General features: G+C 46.0%; 1 protein-coding gene across 1 annotated transcript in view; it reads right to left on the reverse strand.

Moving 5' to 3' along the window:
- The window catches only part of Prkcb (protein kinase C beta), a 350,016-nt gene that overhangs the window by 74,361 nt on the left and 256,656 nt on the right, over positions 1 to 18,999 (reverse strand). Inside the window, exon 9 of the mRNA XM_052199809.1 lies at positions 11,603 to 11,749. Within this exon, the coding sequence (XP_052055769.1) occupies positions 11,603 to 11,749 (147 nt within the window). The remainder of the gene's footprint in view (positions 1 to 11,602; positions 11,750 to 18,999) is intronic.

The following is an 18,999-nucleotide window of genomic DNA, read 5'->3' on the forward strand; positions in this document are numbered from 1 at the left end:
TTCTGCTCTCATGATTTTTGAAGAAAAAGTTATAAATGTGTTGTGAGATTAGAACATCACTGTGAATCTCTGATGTGTTATGAATGGCAAGAGAGGAACTATGGAAGCTCCAAAGGTGGACTTGAGAGTCCAATTTTCTTATTTCTCACCCCCGTTTGTGGTGTTAAGCATCAAACCTATCTTGCTTGGCATGCCGGGCAATTGCCTAACTACTGAGCTACGTTCCTAGCCCTTGAGTTTTGTGAGACAGAATCCCACTATGTAGCTCAAGTTGGCCTTGAACTTGTGATCTCTTGAGATCTGGCTTTACACACACGTAATATCATGCCTAGATCAGTAAACCCTGTGCAGAGTTTTTGATCATGAGCCCCAGGGCCCTTCAGTAAGATGGCCTGATTTAATACTGTGGTATTTTCCCTTAAAGAATCAGGCAGTGTTTAAAAGAATATATAGGCCAAAAGGAAATGCTTCCTTTAATCTGTGGACCAGAGAGGTTAGTCATTCCTACTCTCCTGTTAGAGCCCTTGTCCACACCAAATATGCTCTCAGAAAGCATGTCCTTATTATTCTGCCTCTATGGCTGTCTCTTCTTCTTGGGCACAGGCAAGGAGATCATTAGGTTCTCTTATCTGGCATTTTAGAGTTCCAGAATAGACTATATTTGGGATTTCAACCCAGAAAAGTCTGAAAAAGGCAGTACTGATACACAGCCAGGGAGGGGACAGTAATGGTCGGAGAGTGATGGGTGAGTTCCCCTGAGGCAGAGACAGAGTTGTTGGACTCCTGTCAAGAACCCATCGTGTCCTGCCTTTGGGCATTTCAGTATGCACAGCTGTGTAACACATCTCTCTGTTCCCCCACTTCCTTTATTCTCCTGACTATCTATCTGCAGCAGATGAAGCATTATAAATGTGAAGTTCCTGATAATTTTTCTCAATGTAATTAATTTTGATGAGGTAAAAAAAAAAAGGACCTTATCCTGTTTTGCAATTCACTATCTTCAGAGGACTGAGCAAGCGTCAAGTCACTTTGTCAAGCAGAGACCTGGGAAATCGGGAAAAGTGATTTAGAAAGATGAGCCTGCAAGAATCACACTGCAGTCAGAATTGCATATGGAAGCTTGGGGGCTGAGGGAAGAGGCACCATAATTGGGACAGAACTACAGAGCCGGCAGGAAGTCACCATCAGAAAGCAAAGGTTCCCTGGAAGAGGATTAGGAGGACAGGTACCAGCGACTTCAGCTCTCTGGGAGCCATATGATAAAGCAATTTAACATATGGTAGAGGAAGATAGCAAAGAGGGGGAAGAAAAGGGAGTGCTTTTGTCTGCAGAATTATATAAGCACGTCTAATGTACGTACGCGCGCATTTGTGTGTGTGTGTGTGTGTGTGTGTGTGTGTGTGTGTGTGTGTGTGTGTGTGTGTATACATGCCACTAATGAGATTAAAATTAGGCTCGGCTCCCACAGCTGGGGCTCAAAGACTTTAAGAGAGGAGGTCTCCATTGTTGCTAGGAACTAATGCCCCTTTAATCTCCACAGGACATTTCTTCCTGTCAGAATTCAGTGTTGCACCTGCCACAAGATGCTGTGTCTGGACTGTTCTCTTGTGTCCACAGAGCACTCTAGAGAAGCACCTGGCTGTTGAGAGCCTAGTGTGAAAACTGGGACTGCCTTCTCCTTTGAGTACCTTGCACAGGACCGAGGGCCCCCATCTTTGGAGCTTGTGGAAGCATTCTAATGTTTTTAAAACCACAAGGGGAGACACTTTGAGGTGTGGAGTTGAGGCAAATATTCTACTATGCAATGTTAATGTATTTGTCTTTATACCAAAGCAATCATAAGATACAAATTTTAACTCTTTTCCATGGAAAGAGGAAGAATATGCTTATGCCACTATGAACCTCTGGTAGTCATTTTGGAAATGCTATCCCAGAATGAGGAGTACTGCAGCTGTGGTCCTGGTACTCAGGTGAAGAGGATTCTAAGTTTTAAGGTAGCCTGGAGAATACAGTTCCAGGGTAGCCTAGACTACATGGATGGATGAGGTGCTGAAGAGGAAGAAGACCAAGAGGAGGAGGATGAAGAGGAGGAGGAAGAGGAGGAGGAAGAGGAGGAGAAAGAGGAAGGAAGGGGAAAGTTTAGGAAGATGTATGGACCCCAAAGTAGGTAAGAGCACTGTTACAAGATGGTAAGAAGCAACTGGAATCATTAAACCAGATTGCAAGTCCTGATTCACCTCTGCCAAGCCACGAACAGTTCTCCAAGATCACATCAGGAAGAGAGTGACTCTGGGCCTGGCTTGAGCTTCTGAACCCTCGAAGCCCACCCCTAGTGAATGCCACATCTAATCCAACAAGGCCACACCTCCCAAGAGTGCCACTCCCTGTGAGCCTATGGGGGCCACTTTCATCCAGACTATCACATATCCTGCGAGCTACAAATCATGTATTTCTAAATCGAATTTGACACATTAAATGACATTTACAAACTGTGACTCTACCAAGTTACTCCAGCCGTTTCTCCTGCTACTCCTGTTATCTTTGTCACCTTTAAGGGGTGAGGGGGCTAATCCAAATGGAATACTCATAAGGTCCTGGCACATTATAAGATCTCAAAGTGATAAGAAAATCACTGCTGTCAGAATTACTACCATCACCAGTTGAACATAAACCTGTAAGGGCAAGTGCTTCTATCTGTTTGGTTCACAGACATTGCTGATATGCCAAAAGAGTGCCTGGTATACAGTAGGTACTCAATAAGAATCCATTCCCCACCCTTGTAACCAAATCATTAATTATGGATGTCAGTGGACACTTATAAAAGCAAACAATAATCTCCCTTGCCTGGGCCCTCTGCTCTCAAAAGGATGAGAGGGTGGGTGTGGGTGTGTATAACTTTAATTCCAGTACTCAGGAAGCAGAGGCAGAGGTGGAGGTAAAGGTAGAGGCTGTCAGATCTCTGTAAGTTCAAGACAAGCCTACTCTATGTAGTGAATTCCAGGACAGCCAGGGTTATGTGGAAAGACCCTGCCTCAAACAAACACAAAAAGCATGGCCTTTAAATCTGCGAGGTAGATCTGCAAAGTGATGGACAACCCAAGACAGGAGTTTCCAAAGACTGCTAACTGAAGGATCCTCCTTGTAAAGGATGGAGATGGAGTGGCTGGTAGAGCAGCAAGTTTCAAAGGATCAACCTGATTCTCTATATCCACTCAATGTAGAAGACAGTTAGGGAAGACCCAGATCCTCAAAAGGATGCTCAAAGAACAGAGGGACCTTGAAACAGGAGCCTCCTCTAAGAAGAAGTTCTGGAGCAAAGGGGAGATTGGGACTTGCCATAGAGTGGCTATCGAGCTGCCAAATTATATGTGAGCCTAAGACTTGAAGGCTATTTTCATCAATTGCATCACTGGTACTAGTGTTAATCATGCCATGAGAGTATAAGACTACTACCACGGTTTTTGAGCCAAATTTGAGGCAATTTATACTTTATTATTTATAATTTATTATACTTTAATTAAATACTAGCCGGAAGGATGGACTCTGGCCAGACCCATTCCTAGGCTCCCAGAAAATGGTGATGAGCCTCATTTTTGCAGAGGTTTATAAAGATACACCCATAAGGCTATATATTTCCCACGAGGTCCAATCAGGGCCAAGCATATATTCTGATGTACTTCTTGTCTGCATACCTCCTGTCTACATCCAATCAGGGGCAAGCATATATCCTGATACATTTCCTGCCTACATAACTCCCTCTTACATATCAAGCATATGTGGTGCCGTTGTGTCAAACAAACTTGTTTAGAGGAGTGAAAACATGTGGTTTGTTATCTCACATAAACAAGAGCCTCCATAAGAAGTATCTGTCCTTGGGCAAGGGGCTTACAGGCTAGAGGCATTTTTGTTGTTTGGGTCTCTTAGGTATAGTAATTAAAACTTAAAACACAACTTTAGCTCTCACACTGGCCATAGTAGAACAACAAAATTACCTCTCACTTCTAGGCTCCCCAAGAACATATTAATGTAAATACACAACTGGTGTATTGAATTTGGGATGGCACCTACTGTGTGCTGCTCTGTTGTGAACGTTGAGCTGCTGAAATCAGCACCGGCACCTTCCTTGGCCAACAGCAGCTAAATTCTGAATGTTGACGGGCACCTTCCTGGACTCTGGGGACATTCAGGCTCTGTACCTCCTGGGCACTGTTCCAGGAAGGTCCAGCCATAGAGGAGGTTGGTGTTTTCTGCCTTGGGTGCACACCCAGCCACAGTACAGGATGGAATTATTTTTTAGCAGCTGTGGATGTGATACCTAGGTGCCTAGTTGCCAAGCATCCGCTGCTTCTTTCAATTTCATAAGTCGCTGACTGCATCCTACTTGATTTATTCCTGGCTTTTGCTGGGCTCAGGAAAGGTAGCTCGGGCACCTGGCATGTCCCATGATTTGAACACAAGGAAATGTCACCAGGAAGAGGCGCTTCAATATTTGTGTTTGTGGGGTGTGAGGAACTTGGTGTTCTAAAGGGAAAAAGTCAGAAGGTCTTTTGGGACACTGTGAAAAATTCCAGCCAGAGCTGAGGAGCAGCCAGGGAGAGCAAGACCATATAATTCATCAAAATTATTCTCCCAGATACCCTTGCTGTGAGGCGTGGCCATGGGATGAAGTCTCTCTGATAGGGTGTGGGCAGAAGTGAAGTGTGTGAGTTCCAGAACAAAGCAGCTTGAACCTCCTCCTCCTGCTTCTGCTCCTCCCCCTCCACCCTCTGAATGTAGAGAACAGGCTGGAGGGACTAATAGAGCCATATAAGGCAGAAAGAATTCCATTATATGGCGAGGTGGGCAGGGCCAGGAACACCCATCCCATACCATTTATGACTTAAAATTCACCTCTATTGTGTCTGAGCCAGTATACCTCTGGGAGTGTATTTGTTACAGCCATTGAGTCCATGTCCTGACTGCTACACAAACCAGCTAAGTCAGGATGGAGGCACCCTGAGGTTATCATTTTGTTCTTTGCTTGGTTAACTCATCCTTGTGGGCTAGCTCTAGTCACTTTCTCAGGAAGGCGACTTAATCTAGGAGTCAGCCTCCTCTAGGCTCCCACAGCGTAGCACTGCTGCACGCGCATCTGCACCTTTGGTTTTTCTTGACTAATGTTTATAGCCCCATGGTGCTTTAAAACACACATTATTTCAAAATGCACAGAACAATATACTTAAGAAATGTGCACTTCGTTAAGTGTAAATTTGGCCTTTGAGGGTGGTGTCCTGGTTAAATGGGCTGCATGCTGAAGAATTTAGACTAACATGCGTGGGGGGTCTATCACCGACTCTGAGATGCACTGAGTGTTGGCAAGGGGAGTGCAGATGGACACACAGATATGCCATAAAGCCAGGAAAGTCACCTGCTAGCTGCAGAGTCTAGGGTGGCATGTAGCATGGATGCTCAGTACAGTTCTTTCCAATTTTTTTCTGTTAATAAATGAATAAATGTTAGGGAAAGAGACTAACAGAAAGATACTTCATTTAAGTATGACCCAGATAAACCCCTAGTATTTGAACTTCTCTTAAATGAATGGATTTTTAAGCTATTTACATTTTTTTCTACTATCATGCTGCAATAAATATCATTTTACATAGAGCTTTATGGTATCAGGTTTGAGTGTTTTTTTTAAATATTTGTGGGATGTGTGTGTGTGTGTGTGTGTGTGTGTGTGTGTGTATTTATGTATGTATATGCGATGGTGTGGAGATCAAGGGCATCTCCTTTTGCCTTAAGTCAGGGTCGCTCTATTGTTTGCTACTGTGTATGTCAAGCTAGCTGGCTCGTCAGCTTCACACATCTCCTGCTTGTACCTTTCATCTCACTACAGGAATACTGGGATTACAGACTCACTGCACCCAATTGAACATAGGCTCTGGCAGTCAAACTCAGTTCCCCATGTTTACATAACAAGCCTTTAGCCACTGAGCCATCTCCCCAGCCTGGGTTTGAATTTCTCTTTATATTTGTGAATCTACACCTATGATACAGTTCTCTTCTACCCTGAAACACAGATCACAGATACACACACACATGCACACACACACACACACACACACACACACACACACACACACATATGCACATACCCCTCCCATAGCCAAGAATAAGACATATAAGAGATCCAAGAGGCTCTCTCTCTCTCTCTCTCTCTCTCTCTCTCTCTCTCTCTGTGTGTGTGTGTGTGTGTGTGTGTGTGTGTGTGTGTATGTGTGTGTGTGTGTGTGTGTACACGTGTAAGCGTAGGCTGAAGATCAATGTCTGGTGTTCTCCTCTGCTGCTCTCCACCTTACTTTTTTAACCACTAAATCTGGATCGTGCCCATTTGACAGGACTGGCTGGGCAGCAGTCCCTCGGGACTCATGTGTCTCTGCCTCCCTGATGATGGAATTATTGGCTCAAGCCACCTCTGTGAACTCAGATCCTCATTTTTATGTCACAAACACTTATCAACTGATCTCTTTTCCCAGCCCCTGTGTAACTTTAAAAACAAATCTGAACAATATATAATATTACCATAAGTACACATGAGTTTCAGAAGATATCAATATTATCCCTAGTAACTTAACAGATGTTTTTTAACTTGGCCCTTTTGGATAACAGACATCAAATCTATGGTGTAGAGTTATGTCTGCCTCAAATTGACTGTGACACTCCCTTCCTGCTGGCTTGCTTATACAGTGCTAGACCCTGTATGCTACAATACCACCCATGCTGGAGAGAGGTACCCCTTAGTGCAATAGTGACATACAAATTATGGGGGTAACCAACTGCTTTCTGGTTGAATTTGAGGCTAGTTTCACCTGATTGAAAGCCTATGACTGGGAATATCATAGGCCCACATGGGAGAATATGCTGTTGTTGATTTACTAAGTGCTCTCACTGTCAAACTGCCTTCTAAATATTTGTATTTATACCTATAGATGTATATATCTCAGATTTTGTCAGAGAAGCTTCTTTTTTTGCTGTGGGTTCTGACTTATAACTGGCCTAAGTGCTGAGTCTAAGTAGCTGAGTTCTCAGGGATGTATGGGTCATTTATATCAACCTCCCCATACAAGGCTCAGGGAACATCACAGAAAATATGTAAGAGCCAGTTGATGTGGAAGACAACTGGAAAACACTCATATCTGGATATAGCATGGCCGTTGCATACAGCAACCCACAGAAGCTGCGGTTACCTGCACAAGACCAAGCCAATCCCAATACCAGAAAGGTTTGGGGATAGAGGCGCAAAGCCCAATTTCTAAAGAAGGAGCAACTGGCAGATGGTGGCAGCCCAGGTGGGGGATTCACTCCCCTTTTGGAATGTGGCCCTTGGTAGGTTGTTCCTGCCCCAGTGAATGGCCCTCCATATGTGGGAACATTAACTGGAGGGAGGAAGTTATTACTAACAATTAAAAAAACATGAAGATGGGAATGAGATGGGGCCAGGTGCTAGCACTAGAAGCATTTGGAAGAAGGTAATGGTGGAAAAATACGATCACTATATACTGTATGAAATATAAATATAAATGTGGGGATCTTTCAAAGACTAAATAGAAAATATCATTATTTTAGAAAGACTGGTGTCTGCTGTGCAGGCACTGCAGGTAAGACAACCTTTCCAGTAACCATGAGTTTACTCTCCAAATGGCTCCGCTCTTGCAAGTTTGCAGGACTGAGCGACACATCTGGAACACAATGGTTTCACACTTGCGTCTGCCCTTATATCATTTTCACAGGTCTTAACAAAATGTTTGTGTCACCCTCTGTCGTCGTTCTGCAAATGATCACAGCGCTTGTTGAGAGTGTGTTATTTTTCTGGGCCAGATCTGATCCTGCGGACTTGGGGGAGGGAGGTGCAAAGCCCCAAGGCTGGCTCTTTTCATCTTCTGAAGGGAGAGAGCAGACTCGTGGCCGTGTTCTTCTGTTTAAGGGGACTGAGCCACGTTCTTAGCCAGATTGTGCAAAATGTTCAAAGTCGGTGTTGGAATACATAACTGCATTAATTCCAAACCACCGTTGGCACCATGAGAGTGGCAAAGGATTACTCTGCTTTAAATGATCATAGAGGTGTTTGTGATTCTGTTTTGCTTTCATGATGGGCTGTTATTCTGTCTGCGATTTATTTAATGCTGCATCCCCAGTCTGCAAGAGAACTCTCAATTATTATAACAGTTTCCATGGCAACATATGATCTATTCTCTCTTATTTGCTCACTATCCCCCAATGATCCACTCTCCCACTACCCTCCCCAACCCACCCCAACCTCAATTCTTTCCAGAAGCCCCCACGGCACTTCCATTCCCACCAGCAATTCTCCAGCCTATATTGTTCAGTGATCAGAAGCATGTGCATGGTACACTGACTTTTGAGTTAACAAGGACAAAAATAAGAATGGTAAATGAGCCCAGAGAGACTAGAAAGAAGCAAATTCAATTAGTGAAAGTTCATATACGGAGGCCGAGTCAGCGAGGGGCCACAGAAGTGGGCAAACTTGGGAGGACACGCGGCTTCCTAGTGTTTATCTTTTTAATGTAATTTTAATTGTGAGCCATGTAAATACAAGGCTGGCTTAAAATATAATTGGAGAGGAAAGAAGTGAGAAAAGACCATGAGTGACTGTGGAGTTTCTTGGGTGGTGGCAATGTTTGAGGCTGTGCTGACTGATGTGGGTCGTAGCATTTTCATGGGGAGAGTATAATGATATGAAAATTCCATCTCAAAAAAGCTGTGAGTGTGTGTGTGTGTGTGTGTGTGTGTGTTTGTGTGTGCGCGCGCACGCACGTGTGCAAGTGTACACACAACGAGTGACTCAGTTTTCTTTTCTATGAGTTGGTGGTCTGACTACACTGCCCATCCAGCCTGACTCCTGAGCTCAAATAATCCTCAGCTTTTTGAGTAGCTATATGTGGACATCACAGCACCCGACTCAAAAATTAATTTTTAAAACTCTTGCATGAGGCTGAGTACAGTATTGCTCTCCTATGACCTCAGCGCCTGAGAGGATGAGGCAGAAGGCTGAAAGTTTAAGCCCAGCCCAGGTTACACAGGTCAAAGGTCAAAGGTTAAAGATGATACAAAACAGTTCTTCCTACTGGCCTCAGCCTGTCAGAATTTCCTCTTCCTTTAGGCCACTTTCTTCTTCAGCACTGAAGAAACTGCTCCACTTTGAAACCCACTCTTCCTGATATTTGCAACACCCTGACTCTTCCCCTCGTATCTCATCTCCAGGCTTGTGTAGATTCCTCCTTTCCCACCAAGGGGCGTCTCTCTTCCTGCCAGCTTTCCTTCCTAACTCTGTCTGGGCACAGGTCTCACTTGTTCACTTACTGCATTTTACTGCCCACCTGCCACGTGCCAGCTTCTATGGACTGCAGCAGGCATCGGTCTTCCCAGCATCTCTAGATTCTTTATTACCATAATCGAGTTCACTGGATCCCCGCAATCCAACCCTAGTCAAATTCACCGACCCACATCCAACTTGCTCATTGCTTCTTGGAAATTCATACTGTGGTGTAGACCACAGCCAGCTCACTGCCTGTTGTCTAACCTCGTGGGCCTCAGTGCTGCGTGGCTGTCCCTTTGGGGTCTATCCCTCCTTCACATACTTACTTATTCCAGGCTGGGGCTCTTCAGACTCTGAGACAGCATTTTCATACTCTATTGAATCTCAGCAGAAAACCCAGCCATGGGCAAGAGGAAATGCAAGCGTGCAGCCTAGCTGAATGAATTGGCTCCATAGATCCCAAAATCCAGAGTTGAAGTCAACAGGGAAAGATCTTTCTCTTCAGGCACGTAGATCTTAGATCAGAAATAGGGGCAGACTGATACAGAAATCAGACTGTCATTCATTAATGGTTTCCAAAAGAGTTGAAAATAGAATGGAGAATGGCTGGACAAGGTGATAGGTGCCAATAATCCTGGCACTAGGAGGGAGGGCTGAGGCAGGAGGATTGTGGGTTGGAACCCAGCATGGGCTATGACATAGGCTATGTCAGATAGCAGAAAGAGCAAGTGGCTATTTTAAGCGGTTGGTCAGGGAAGACCACACAGCAGCGATGTCCAAGTAGAGGTGTGAATTAGGACAATGAGCCAGCCATGCACAGAGTTGAGGCTGTCGTTAAAGTTCCATGGGAAGAGAGAAATCGGCTTGATTCAGGCACCCAACACCCACCATTGTGCCTAGAATACACTGGGTGACGAGGAGGAAATGAAGCAAAAACAGTTGAGCAGGAAACAAGGATCAATGTGAGCTGTAAGGATTAGTAAACCAAGAGTGAGAACGAGGCAGGAAGGGATCTGAACGTGGCCTAACCTAAGGTACGTGGTAAATAATAACTCTAGCTAAGGGAAGGTTGCGACACACCAGTTAGGAGCTTCTGACAAGGTTTAGCTGAGGGCCACGCTGTTGAAGATGGAGTAGTTAGCAGGTGCTGAATAAGCTTTGACAGGCCAAACAGGATTGACTAGTGGATTGTATGTAGCACGGATGTGCGCAGGGGTGGTATAAGGACAAAGAGAGAGAATGGGCGGTGGGGAGGGGGGATTCGAGGATAACTCAGTTTTCTGGTTTATGTTTCAGAGAAGAAAAAGAAATTTATATTTTTTGCACACCTGAGTTCACGGGATGAGATTTATACCAGACATATTTGTGGCACACTAAGGGATTCAAAGACTCCAAACAACACTAAACAAGTCAGGAATACTTATAACACAATCTCAACTCTGGTAACACAGCATCTCGTGATATCCATAAAAGCATCCAGGATCTCTCTATGAGTCCCACAGTCATCCTTCAACGGTGCTGCTGCTGCTCAAAAGGAAGCACTCCCATTCTCTGCTGCCACCATGAGCTCTTCCAAGAGCAACCCTGATCATGTCACTTCCCTGCTTAAAAACTTACAATGGCTCCCCACTGCGCTGTGAATAAAATCCACACTTACCTTCCTAGCTCATCAGCATCCAACCAACCAACCCGACTGGGCCCCTGCTTCCCTCTGCAACCTTACAGCATCTTGCTCATGTCATTGAGGGCTCGGTGCCTCCTGACGACCCCTAGAAGGTCCTCCTGCTCATGTCACCATGGACCCAGTGCCTTCTGACGGCACTAAGAATGCACCAAGCTCTTCCCACCTTGGGATGCTGGCACTACTGTTCCCTCTGCTGGAAGAGCCTTTCCTTGCCCTGGCTTATATTTAGAGACTCGTGTATTTCAGACTGTCCTTGAACTCACTGCGCAGCTGAGGAGGATCATTCTGCCTCTACCACCTGAGCCCCCAATTTTATGTCTGGTTTACACAATGCTAGGGACCAGAATCTGAACTTCATGCACGCTCAGCAAGGACTCTGGTAACTGAGCTACATCCCCAGGCCCTCTTCCCTTGCTCTGAATGTATGGCTCATTCCCATTCCTTACATCTCCTTCTCAGATCATGTGAGTTCGTCCCTCTCAGCAGATAGGTAACATAAACCTTTGTTTTCTTCATGCTATTCAGTGCAGGCTACAACGTGAGTTTATTTATGTCCCTTTTCCCCCACCCAAAGTGGGTGCTGCCACCGAGTCATACCATACCTTGCCAAAGCTGCCTTTCCCCAGCACCATCAGGAAGTTAAAATCGGTCAATTTCATCCGGTCCCTGTTGCCATTGTTGTCAAATTTGGAGATAGTGTTAGCTGTCTTTTCTTCTGGCGCCTTGGTACCCTGGCCAATCTTGGCTCTCTGGAGGAAGAAGAGAACACAGGATGAGGGCTGAGGATGCTCTGGTAGGAAGATTTATGGGCTCAGCAGATGCTGTGACTCCAACAGCCAGACACCCATCCTGTGCAATGCATGACGGTACATCTCTCCACAAATGTACAAGGTTGAGGCCGTTCTGGGCCTGTGTCTCTCTCTCTCTCTCTTTATCCCTCAAATCACATTCTTGTCCAGGAATTGTCATGTCTCCCTTCTCGTAGGCTCTGGGATTCGCTAACTTATTTCCTCTCCATGAGCACTGCCTGTTAGCATCCATCTGTCACCTAGAAGACCCACACTGGTTTCTCTCCTACAAGGCTTCACAGTAGCCAATAGGAAGCTTCTCATACAACTGAGTCACCTGCTGCCAGAAGTGCTTCATCTTGCATTTGTTGCACTGTAAGAGGCCCTCCCAGTTGTCATCCTTAAACAGCTGCTAGTAATTTCTGTCCTCACTCACTTTGCTTTCTTCACACAGACTTATGTCACCATCTTTGTTTCCCTTCACACCAGAATGTAAGCTTCCGGAGGGCAGGGGCTGTGCCAGTTTATTTTTTTGCTGATTCTCGAGTATCTGGATAAGTATATGGGACAGGACAGCGCACTTGACAAATGAACCTTTCTGTACCTCAGTCCCCCTGCAAGGTGAGGGAGACAGTGCCATGCATTCTTTGTAGGCAGACCCCAGTGAATGGCCACCGCTATCATTGTTTGTTGTTGTTGTTTGTTTGTTTTTTGTTTGAGACAGGGTTTTTTCTCTGTATAGCCTTAGCTGTCCTGAAACTCACTCTGTAGACCAGGCTAATCTTGAACTCAGAACTCCACCTGCCTCTGCCTTTGCCTCCCACATGCTGGGATTAAAGGCATGCACCACCACTGCCCGGCTATCACTGTTTCTTATTTCATGTGTTTTGATGACTGACAACAAAATGCTTCTTGGAGTTTGGCCTCTCTCTCTCTCTCTCTCTCTCTCTCTCTCTCTCTGTATGTGTGGTGGTGGTGGTGGTGGTGGTGGTGGTGGTGTGTGTGTGTGTGTGTGTGTGAGTGGTGTGTAAGTGGGGGTGTGAGTATGTGCCTGGCACAGTACACAATCAGAGGTAAGAGGCAACCTTGGATGTTAGTCCTCCTTGTCTACTTTTTCTGAGGCGAGGTCGCTCTTATCATCTGCCACCTTGTGCACCAGGCTGGCTGGCTCTTGAGTTCGTTCTAGGGAGTTTACTGTCTTAGCCTCTCATCTCTCCCTGGAAGCACTGGGATTAAAAATGCATGTAATAAGCATCCCTGGCTTTACATCAGTTTGTGGAGAGTCAAACCTGGGACCTTGTGATTGCACAGGTGCTTTAGGACCTGAGCCATGCCCCCACCAACCCCTTCCTGAAGTTTTGAATGCCAATGAAGACGACTCATCTGATCAAGGAGCTCCCACTGGCTGCCTTGCTATAGGTGCTCGGGGTAGATCGGGGAGCAAAAGAGATACTGGTGCTCAAAGAAGGCACACCATGCAGGGACTGCATCCTCCGTGCTGCCTTCTAAGAACTATGTCAGCTTTAACCCAGGTAAAGAATCTCTATTGGCAACAGAGCAACACTTACAGGTGAGAAATCCAAGCACACGGAGTGGACTAAACATTGACCCAGCTGTGTGGAGCTCAAGGGTCAGGCAGAGGTGTCGGAGACAGAACCACTGGGCTACGGGGACCTCGTCAACTGCATCAAGGAGCCCTGGCTGTTCCTGGGCATGCCTTGCTGCCTCTGAAAGGGTTTTCAGAAGGACCATGGGGCCAACCTACTCAGAAGGTCACTCTGGTAAAGTGGAAGAAGTCGGGTGGTGGCTCTAAGTGTGGAGGCCTTGACGAAGGAGCTGTAGTCATCAGGTGGCACTTGTGGGGACTGCGCTGGATTCATGTGTTTTCAGTGTGGGCAGAATGGAGTGGATGTTTGTGGGACATGGACTCCATCACTGTGGGGGCAGACACAGAGAGAGAGAAGGAAAGCAGGAAAGGAGAGGTTCTATTCTGAGCCGTTGGGCACTTGCTAATCTTTCCACCAGGGTGAGAAGTCATTTGAGGGGCTCGGTGAGGAGACACAACTGCTGAGGAGTATGATTTTAGAGTGTGGGGAACCACGTTCCTTCCACACAAAGGCCATGTCAGATCTGTTTCCTCCTCGTACGCTATGTATCCTGCTACCGACATTCAGAGAGCAGGACTGCAAAGCTCCCAATGCTTTCCATCTTCTTAATTAGCGTCTTAAAATATTGAAGTTGGGACCTGGGGAGATAGCTCAGTTGGTAAAATGTTTGCCTTGCGAACACACAGACCTGAGTTCCTGCCTCAGAATCTACATTAATAAAAAGTCGGGCATGGTGATACATGCTGGTAATACCAGGGCTGGGGAGGTAGAGAGGGAGGATGGCTCCCTGGAGTTCACTGGGCAGCAGCGTGGCCCACTCTATGAGTTCAGGCAATTGAGAGACCCTGTCTCAAAATAAAGGTGGATGGATGGTGTCTGAGGAAGGACACCGAGGTTTTCTTCTGGCTTCCATGTGTACATAGATACACATGTGGACCAGCATATACATGCATACACATACACAGATAAAAACAGATAATTGATATGTAAGCATTTAAATGCACAGATCTTAAGTGTACCCTTCTGGTGGATTTTGACAATAAACATTTACCCATGCCCCAAACAAGATAGAGAAGAAGGCCAAATCCCTAAGGAGGTTTGCAGCTGATCTTCCCTAACTAACAATGAAGTCAACCTTTGCTCTGGTTTCTATTCTCATAGGTTGGAGTTCTCTGTTCTTGAATTTCATCCAAATAGAATCAAAGTGTATAAACCCTTTCACGTCCTCCTTCCTCCTCTCATCAGAACGTTCTTGAAACCCTTCTACAAGGTTGTACAAACCAGGAAACCCTCGCCAGGTTGCTGAAAATGCATTGATGGCATTGATCTTTCTCTTGTTGATGGGTGTTGGTGCCATTTGAGGCTCCTAATGAAGCAATTGGCCCAGTCTTCAGACTAGTTTTTTTTTTTAATAGTAAGATATAATATTTAAGCCTAAGATACCCAACAAGCAGCGCGTATGGGTTAAGGGCAAAAATATCTGAGAGACAAGGGGTTGGGGTCCTGGGGAGGAGGAGATGAGTCAGACATGAGATCATCTCATCTGGGTGGAGACTTCACATGAGAAAGGAGCCGGACAAGGGCTGCCTCGTTCTTGGACCACATCCTCACCCCATCCTGAATCACCCCTCCAGCTTCCTGGGTTTTTCCTGACTGATACAAGCTTCCCTCACTACCTCATTGCTTGATCGCTGTGTCTCCCATTACTTGGTAGCTGACTCATGATGCATTGGGCTTCTTGTTTCTCGCTCTGCTTCTGCTCAGCCATTGTGCACATGTGTGTCCACTGGGAGGTCCTAGAACACAATCCCCTTTGAAACGAAAGGGGAGAGAGAGCTCATGCTTTTTCCACTTGGATTTGCAGCAATTGGCTGAAGTTGGGCTTTTTCTTCTTTCATTTGATTTTTATTTTATGTGCATACTTGTTTTGTCTGTATGTGCGTCAGTGCACTATGTGCATGCGGGCCTGTGGAGGCCAGAAGAGGACATCAGAATCCCTGGAACAAGAGTTACACACAGCTGTGAGACACATAAGGGTGTGATAGAATTTTAACCGTGTCCTCTAGAAGAGCAACCAGTACTCTTAACCACTGAGCCATCTCTCCAAGCCCTCAAATAGCCAAATTTTAAAAATCTTTGTGTGTGTGTGTGTGTATGGGGGGGGGGGTTTCTATGTTTGTGTGCTGTGGTTTAGATAAAGTTCATGTGCTGGAAGCTTGGTCCCAGGATATGACATGAGAGGTGATGTAACCTTTAAGAGGTGGAACCTTGAGAGAAGTGTGTGTGACTGGGATGCCACCCTTGGGAAGAAATGCTGGATTCATGGAGTTATTTCTCCCAAGAGCAGCCTTTATAAAGCAAAGGCACCTGTGTGCTGAGCCCCTTCTGCATGCATCCAGTTCTTCTTTTCTCAGATAGTGGGATCCAGACAAGGTGGTTCCCACCAGAATCCACACTGATAGGCCCATGCAGCCTTTAAGCCTCCAAAATGTGGGGGGAGGGGAGGGCTTTATTTTAAATTGCCTACATTCGGCACATGGTTACAGAAACAGCCTATTAGTTCAATATCTAGAATCTAAATAAGAAGTCTATTCTGCTCAACATTTGCTGTTACTTTAATATTTAAATCAGATGCCAACTGTTGAAGATGTGGAGCAGTCTTCAGACTAAATCTAGACTTGGGGGTGGAGATGTAGTTCAATAGTTGAGTGCTTTCCTGACACGAACGAGGCCCTGTGCTCTCTCCTTACTACTAAAAACAAAACTACAAAACCAGACTCCTGGCCTCTTCTAAACAAGAGGCTTTCTCTTTAGAAGAAAGCCTGGCAACACTCAGTAGCCTGGGCTTCTCCTTATTATCTACACGCTTCCTGAAATCATGGAGGGCTGTTCCCCCGACCCTGTGAGCCTTCGGAGGACATGAACCTATCATAGATCTCTCTACAGATCTCAGAGTTGCAGGTGCTGCACAGGTCCTGCATCAAAGAGAGGGCAAGATAAAATGAAAGTCACAGCAGAAACAACCGTCCACCAGCGGCGGTCTTTCATGTTTGCAATTTGGAGCCAGAGAAGCCTGCACAGAATTGAAGCGGAAAGCACCCCTTCCAAGTGGAGCGTATCACTTTGCATTATGTCCTAGGGAACCACAAAGGCTCCAAATTCTATCTCAGATGATCAACACCTGTCCTGACCTCAGGCCCCTTTGTACCCCACCCCTCTAAGTACACTCCCAGCTACCCCAGAAAGCATCGGGGTGCCTGGAGAGGCTCCCACCTGCCCCAGGAGAATGTGCTGAGCTTGGTTGATTCCCAGGGAGGATCTGGCAACACCATCACCAGTATTCGCCTGAATGCTTATGGTGCAGCAGGTGCTTCTAGAGGCATGACGTCATTCAATCCTCATGTAATCTTTCCAGAGTGTCAGAATCCCTGTGTTACAGATGTTACAGAGTTGAAAGCTCTGGGCTGCTGCCCACCCCCTCCTCACCCATCTTATTAGGGGTGGGTGCCTCCGCTAGTGAGTGAAGAGGGCTGTGGGTGAGGCCAGGGACACTCAGCAAGGAAACTCCCCTAGTTTTCTTTTACTAGGAGGCTAGGGGAAGGACAAGCAAGTCCAGCTGCGTTTAGCAGCATCAACTTGATCTGATAGTCACTCCCAGTAGCAGCAGATTCACACAGCCACGGGAATAAAACTGTTGAGGAAGTTCTCCCCATACTCAACATGTACAGAGACCCCTTACCTTTGATTCCAAAACAATACAGTACTGGCCATTTAGAGACCATTGCAATGTAATGTGTATTCTAAGTCATCTGGATTGGTTTAAAGCACCTGGGAGAGCACACACACACACACACACACACACACACACACACACAGTGGCATTCTGTATGTCTCTAGATTTAGATATCTGCTGGGGACAGGGCTCTGGCACCAATCTCTCACTGACATAAAGGGACACCATCCTTACCCACCCCCTTCCTTTCCTCACCGCCTGCTCCTGACAAGGCTTGTGGGGGACAGTTCCTAAATCAACTACTATCACTTGACTTGTGATTTTGAGATAGGGCCTCACAGTGTAGCCCAGGCTTGTTACTAACTCTATCCTCCTGCCTCGGCCTCCCAAGTACTGGAAATAGAAATGCACCTTCAGACCAGGCTTTGGGTCCTTATAACTTATTTCTAGAAAAACTCAAACCCAGGGCCATAACCAGTTCTGGTACCCTGCAAAGGTACTTCACTTTTGGGCCTCAGTTTCTTCTTGGGAGTGGTCCCAGGGTAGCCTTCAGGGGTAGGTAGGTACTTAGAGTTTTGTTAAATAAAAGAATCCTGAGCCTGCTGGGTGATTCATTCTGAACCACTCAAATTAGAGTCTCTTCCCCAGCCCATAGGGAAGAATGGGGGGGCAGAGGACACCCTCCAGAGGATATTCTTAACTGTCTTCTCATTGCTCCCAGGGCTCCCCAACCACAGTATACTGTCACCCCAATTCTGGAAGCCCCCAGAGCCTGTCACTCAGTACTCAGAGTTGTTCCTGATAAGAAGCATGAAGGTAATTCCTGATTCATGCTGGGTCCTAATTGCTTATTGTACGGGAATTACATTTCTCGCATTCAAGGTCAAGTAAAATCCCCGCTTGTGTCTGACAGTGATTTCAGTCTGTTGGACGCTTTTTTTTTTTAATCAACAACTATGGTATAGCACGATTATAACTCAGCCGTAAACAAGTATTTGCAGGCTCCTGCTAAGGATAAAGGGACATTTTTTGTCGCATGCAGATAAAACAGCCCTGTACTTCAAGCCAATTACTGTCTCAGACAAATGCTCTATTCGCATGCACATAGAGAATGGTTTCTTTGGTGTTTGGAAATGTCACCCCTACTGCCCCAGGACAGAAAAAATTATTTTGTAAAGCTGAGGCTTCATTTTCTACAAGAGAATGCTGCCAGCCTTGTATTTTTGTTTTGTATTGTTTTTCCACCCATAATCATAACAGCTCCAGCCAACAGACACTGCCAGCCCAGAAAGATTTCTCTGGAAGTCTTGCCTTCCAGTTCTTTCCTGAAAACACCTAATTCACAACTCTATGTGGTGGGAAGTTTCTTTTATCAATTTATCCCGGATCAACAGACACCAAGAAAATGCAGTTCAATGACCAAGGTCATTGTATATGTCAGTCACTGTGTCCCTGAGACAAACACCTGATAGACATGACTCAAAGGAGAAACAATGTACTTGGCTCCCAGTTTCAGAGGGATCTGCCCACTGTCTCCTGGCCCTGTGCACTTGGGCAGAACATCACGGTGATGGGAGTGTGTGGCAGGGACAGCTGGTCACATCACAGTGAACAGGAACCAGAGAGAAGACAGGAAGAGCCTAGCTAGGGACAGGGCACCTACAAGGACCCACTACCAGTGCCTATTTCCTCCAGCAGCTAAAGTTTCGAGAACTTTCCAAAACAGAGCCACCATCTGGGACTAAGCATTCAAACCCTAAGCCTGTACAAACACTTCAGATTCAAACTACGGCGTGGAGGGACGATGACTGGCCACCCCAAGACCAATGTGTTTGTGCTACTCATGTCCGCAGAGACCCCACGGCATCATT

Source organism: Apodemus sylvaticus, chromosome 1, assembly GCF_947179515.1.
Source record: "Apodemus sylvaticus chromosome 1, mApoSyl1.1, whole genome shotgun sequence".
Lineage (NCBI taxonomy): Eukaryota > Metazoa > Chordata > Mammalia > Rodentia > Muridae > Apodemus > Apodemus sylvaticus.